The sequence below is a fragment of the Lycium ferocissimum genome, chromosome 12, assembly GCF_029784015.1.
Source record: "Lycium ferocissimum isolate CSIRO_LF1 chromosome 12, AGI_CSIRO_Lferr_CH_V1, whole genome shotgun sequence".
Taxonomy (NCBI): Eukaryota; Viridiplantae; Streptophyta; class Magnoliopsida; order Solanales; family Solanaceae; genus Lycium; species Lycium ferocissimum.
In genome coordinates this window covers 59,619,646-59,625,255 of record NC_081353.1, presented here as the reverse complement: position 1 = coordinate 59,625,255, position 5,610 = coordinate 59,619,646, and the positions used below count along the sequence as shown (strand labels likewise).

Here is a 5,610-nt window from a genome sequence, read left to right as displayed (position 1 = left end):
AGGGGTACATTTCTACTCATACTCGATCATCCAATAGTTTAGATTTGCACATGAAGATTGAGTTTATTCTTTTGGAGGCGTAAAAATTCATGACAACACAAAATATTTCAGTAAGATGCACACACTATGTACCATGGATATGGTGACATAACCTGGTTTTATAACTGCTTTTTTACCATATAGAGCCTTATAACATACTATAACAACATAGTTTATGAATGTGATATGCATTAAAGCATAAGGCCTTTGTCAGCTTGAATTCGAACAGATCCCTCGAACATGACAGAAGCAGTAGAAAACATTATATCTAAAGATTCAATCTGACAGTTGATAATAAATCCCAAAGATGTAAGAATATTATTTATTACAAGGCCAACAGAACAACATACGAACGAGTACATCAGTTTTAAGAGCATGAAAGAAAACCAGATACATCCTGCATCTTGATAGACAATCACTTCTTGGCAACGAACAAACCCCACCTCTGCTCACCAGATGAACTCCTGATTAGCTTGGCCTTCCAACTTCCAACTATTTCATTGTAGTCTTGCTGTAAAAATAATATCAGAAACAAAAATGAGAAGTAATCCCTCAAACCACAAAAAGGAAAATTACAAAATGATCACAAAGCACTCACTTCTGAGAACTCCTGGATGAATGAATCTCTTTCCTTCTCCACAGTATTCAACTCCTTTTGGAGAACATTAATGAACTGCAATAAAGTAAAACCTTTTAGGTCTGTCTCCATGTCTAAGCTAGCATTTATTTACAAAGAAAACAAGATCTGCGGAACACACCTGTGCAGTTCGATCCTCAGCAATTACTTCATCAAAGCCCGCATCTCTGAGCATCTATATTGAGGGAAAATCGTATAAGAAGCAGAAAAGAGAAGGCGATATGTTCTTTTTGAATGAACGAATACCTGGCCATATGCTGCAACATCATGTAAATCATAACCCCTTTGCTTAATATACCCTGCAAACTCTTCTGATGCCGGTTCTGGGCTTCTGCAATAATCGCTTATGAGAACTTTGCCTCCTGGTTTCAGCCACTTATAGAATGATCTGAATAATGCAGGTTTGTCCTGAAAGAGTGAAGGTACACGATAATTTAACCATAAACAGACAAATAAGACTTCAACTTTAGAATTTGGTGTAACATGTGAAAAAGTGATGAGGCTCTTAATGCATCAGAGATACTTGTCCTTAAAGGTAAATTAGCGAAAAATATAACGCTGAGTTGTAAAATTGACCAAGAAAAATGAGATGGGATGACTGACATTCTCCACAATTTTTTCAAAGTAAGTTATAAAATTGAGGAGACGGGAAGAAAGGCCTTGGTGGTGATACAAAATTATGCACTAAGATATTATCACCTTCAACTTAAACATAAATATAGAAAGAGACTTAAAGGAGATCAACAAGAGTTTTGAAGATTCATGTAGCAAGAAAGAAAATTACTTGGATGTGAAGGATAGTGTCTCGACTGTATATCACATCAAATGTGCCATCAGGATACGTTTTCTTTGTACAATCAGCAACCTCAAATTCAACGGCACATTTGATACCAATAGAACGCTCAAGAGCAAACGATATCATGTTAATTGAGAGGTCAATGGCAACAACATGAACATCATAATTCTCAGCCATGTAAAAGTCACCTCCACCTATGCCACAGCCAACATCAAGGACTTTTTGGCCAGGTTGAAGATCCAACATGGACACAAATTCTTTTGTGGTATCTGCTCAAGATTAAATACTAATCAGAGGAAACTAGATAAAGCACTGAATAAACTAATATTAAATGATTTTAGGGGATTACCAAGTCCTCCAGTGCTCACATAACCTTCTCCAAAGACACGTTCATATCGCAGTATGCCACTACACTTGTATTGAACGTTGTCCAGGAAACGCTGGAATCCCCTGTCATCCTCAGAATTAACTTTCTGCCATAGCCAGCAAATCTGCAAGATGCGAGCAGTGATTGGATGTTCGGGTTAACAGTAAATAACAAAAAGGTCAATGAGGGAAGAATATCTATACCTGATTCTGATTCTTTTTGTTTTTAACATAAGCTCCAATGCACTTGCAACCAATGAGTTCAAGTTCAAATGATTTTCCATCACCACCATTTAAATGGCACTCTTTGAAAACCTGCATACAAGTTAAGGACTCGAGAAGGTTAAGCAGAGCAACACAAAACTTAATGATTGTTTTGGTGACAAATGCACCAACACTGGAATATTCTATGCTGTCATAGAAACAAGGACTTGCTTAACAAGTCTTTAATAGAAAAACTGGCAATGACTTCAATACAGCTACTTCATTAGAAAGCCTAATAAACTTGCAGATAAGGATTGCCTTAAATAGATTTATTTTATTTACTCCAAGAATAGAGGAAAAAAGAAAAGAAAAATGCACGCATAAGCATGAAAAGAAAAATGCACGCATAAGCATGACAATAAATTTCACTCTATGGAGCCAGATCGTAGGTCAAATATATACATCAGGTACTGTGTTAACTGTTGAGAGCCAAGGAGATATCAATTTTCTATGATCAACATGGAGTATGCTCATGCTATCATTCTAATGAGAAAAGAAATAGAAGAAAAGTTAAGACCTTTGTGTAAAACCTAGGCTCGCGATAATGGGTTGGGTTGTTCTTTCGCTTGTGGTCTCCTGATTGATGGAAGCATGACTCTCTGAAAAATATGTAGCCTCCAACTTTCAACCATTTTACCATTCTCTGCACAAGACTCTGGACCTGCAATCAGGCAAAAACAAACAGTTTCAAGAGTCAAAGTAGTACCTGATAAAGTGGCTAATCAACTCTGACTTTACCATTAAGTTCAATCTTTCTGAAGTAGTCACACTAATCATAATACGTATACTATTTGAAAAATCTATCAACTTTTACCAATAGGTGATCATTCATAGTAGATTTTATAATCTGCATATGGGATAAGTAGTCAAATGAATGATAAAATGTACACTCATTAAGAAAACCTGTTACAGGACGAGATGCAATCATAGACCAACCTTTTTGCTGATAAAACCACTTTCAGTTGCAGGTAGATGGAGGTTAAATTACTGATTGCATAATCCTTCTTTTCAGAATGTTTAGCAAAGAAAAGAGGATTCATTTTGATTATCCATGTTGGTCACTTGAAGAGACACTGACTGAACAGTTTATCGACATGCTTTAGGTATGATGTTTGTAGGTTACATGATATCTGATCAAAGAAGCTATTCAAAATATCATGTGTACATGACAGTTTCAAAGTTGCCTATTATACTTCTGATTTTTCCTAATCATGACTTACACACACTTTTGTTATAAAAGTTTGCTTAAATATTTACAGACTTAGAGTTGATTATTTGCTCTTTTCTCCTATCCTGCCGTAGGAATTTCCCTGCCTCATTTCTAAACTTTCAGGCACCTTGGGTCATCCATTTTATATAACGTGCAACCTTGTGATTTTTTCACGTGGAAGAGCAGGCAGAAGGTTAAAATAAAAGTACCTCTTCATCAGAAAGATACATCAGAAGCCAGTTTGAAAATATTAAGTCCACTGACTCAGGTGAAATCTTCAAATCTGGAGAAGTCACATCAGCACACATAAACTTGACATTCTTATGATGCTTATTAATGCTTTCATTCTGCAACAAGCAAATTAAGAGATGAGGAAAAAGAGAAATCTATTCACCAAAGTGATCATCAGTTAAGTATGCATTAACAAGCGAACCTTCTGAACAAAGTCATCACAACCCCCAACAAAAAGATAAAGAAAACGTAAATGTCTCGAGGGAAAAATGTCACAAACCTTCTTAATTGCACTTTCGATAAAGTCCAGTGCTATGAGCTGACCAGCATTCTTGGCTAATTCACTAGTAAAACGGCCAATACCAGCACCCAATTCTAACACTGATTTCCCTTCATATGGTGGGAGTAGAGAGAGCACCTAAATCACCATCAATCCACAAGTTTCAAAATAATTGAGTCATACTAATACATGTCAGAAAACCATATTAAAATCACAAAAAAAAAAAAAAAAAAATATATATATATATATATATATATACATACATACATACACATATCACTACGTGCAATTCGAGACAAACCCAAGTACAAACAATATAAAAGCTCCCTGTTCAAGTGAGAATCAGAATAACTATTGCATATCTAGAAACATTAAATATAAGCATCATGTATAACCCATCAAACTTTCTCTATGCAAGCAGGTTTTGGCTCAAATTCCCACTATATGCACCCAACAAAGAGACTAGTAACTAAGAAGGAAAACATAAAATCTTATTAGACAAAAGTTCCATGATCACAAAAATGAAGTGCAATCATGCAGAGAACACCCTTTTATCTAATGATTAGATGAGGCTCGTCGATAGCAAGGAACTTTTGGATCCAAGATTTGGAACAACTGAGAGGTCAAAGCCTTTCCATTAAAGGGTTCATACAAGCAAGCACCATCAACTTTGTATCAAGAAGGGGAATAGACTTGGTGCCTTGCAGCATTAAGAATTTTCTGACTTATCTCTTTGAAACCAAAAACTGTTTCTATTTAACAAGATTGACTTCTATACATTGTTCTTTCATTCTTTTTTTTTTTTTTTTTTTTTTTTTGCTTTTCTTCTTAGGATGAAGAAGTAGTAAAATTCAACTTAGCATGTGCCAATTGAAGTCTCAAATATGCGAATCCTCTTAAAAGCGCACAGATCTTGCAAAATGACAGCTCGCACAGCAAGAGGATGCCACCTTAGGATATATATCCAAAATGGAGAACTCCAATTTTAACAAAGAAACAGATCTGAAGATTCAATTTAGTTAGAGACATTACTTTTCACTAACTTCTGTCCTTGGTGCCCATAGTAAACAGCTTTGATTGGGAAGAGGGATTAAATTGAGTATTTCAGAATCAAACAGATATTTCCATATTTAGCAAGTCTTGATTAATTGTTATTGCGAGACAACACGCTAGGTGGTATCAAGTCACTATATCAAGCAGCAACTAACTGACACATAATATCAAAACATCACCACCTTATTTCTTTTAGCAAAATAAAGGGCATATTCCATTGTTGAATATTCACGAAAATGACTCAAAATTAAGACCTGGAAAAGAATATCCTTCTCCTGAACGGATAAAAACTGAAACATAACAAGTTATAGGGAAATCAAAGGGAAATCAATGATGAAATGATCTCCTATGATCAGTTACAGTTTGAATAGAAGAAAATGACCCTACAATAATCTTATATATTAGGAGTATATTAATATTACGATCGCCATGTTATATCTATTCCATAAATTCAATCTCCCACATAAAGTTATATACCTCAGGCCTCTCTTCTTTGTCAAGATCAGCTGCTTTTGAGTCAAGCATCATAGCCTCCACAGTGAGTTCCGATGTATGCTCGATCCAATAATTCTTCTGAATATCACGTTCTTGTTCTGTACACAAGCACATTCATAATCAAATAACACAAAAAACAGATATCTCAATCACTACTAAAAATAGGAATTTGCGACGGACAAATTTTTTAGCTAAAAAGCAAGATTCGTCCTAATTTTAACAACAGATTAGCAATTTAT

At 35.2% G+C, this 5,610-nt stretch overlaps 1 protein-coding gene across 1 annotated transcript; it reads right to left on the bottom strand.

Annotated features, from left to right (window-relative positions):
- Positions 1 to 280: 280 nt before the first annotated feature.
- LOC132038927 (phosphomethylethanolamine N-methyltransferase-like) lies at positions 281 to 5,505 on the bottom strand. The gene is made up of 11 exons (XM_059429422.1): positions 5,354 to 5,505; positions 3,824 to 3,961; positions 3,522 to 3,659; positions 2,620 to 2,763; positions 2,043 to 2,153; positions 1,822 to 1,963; positions 1,461 to 1,741; positions 923 to 1,084; positions 798 to 851; positions 638 to 712; positions 281 to 550 (listed from the first exon to the last, which is right to left on the bottom strand). Exons 1-11 carry the CDS (start codon positions 5,483 to 5,485, stop codon positions 455 to 457), a joined length of 1,473 nt encoding a protein of 490 aa, XP_059285405.1. The 5' UTR covers positions 5,486 to 5,505; the 3' UTR covers positions 281 to 454.
- Positions 5,506 to 5,610: the final 105 nt, after the last annotated feature.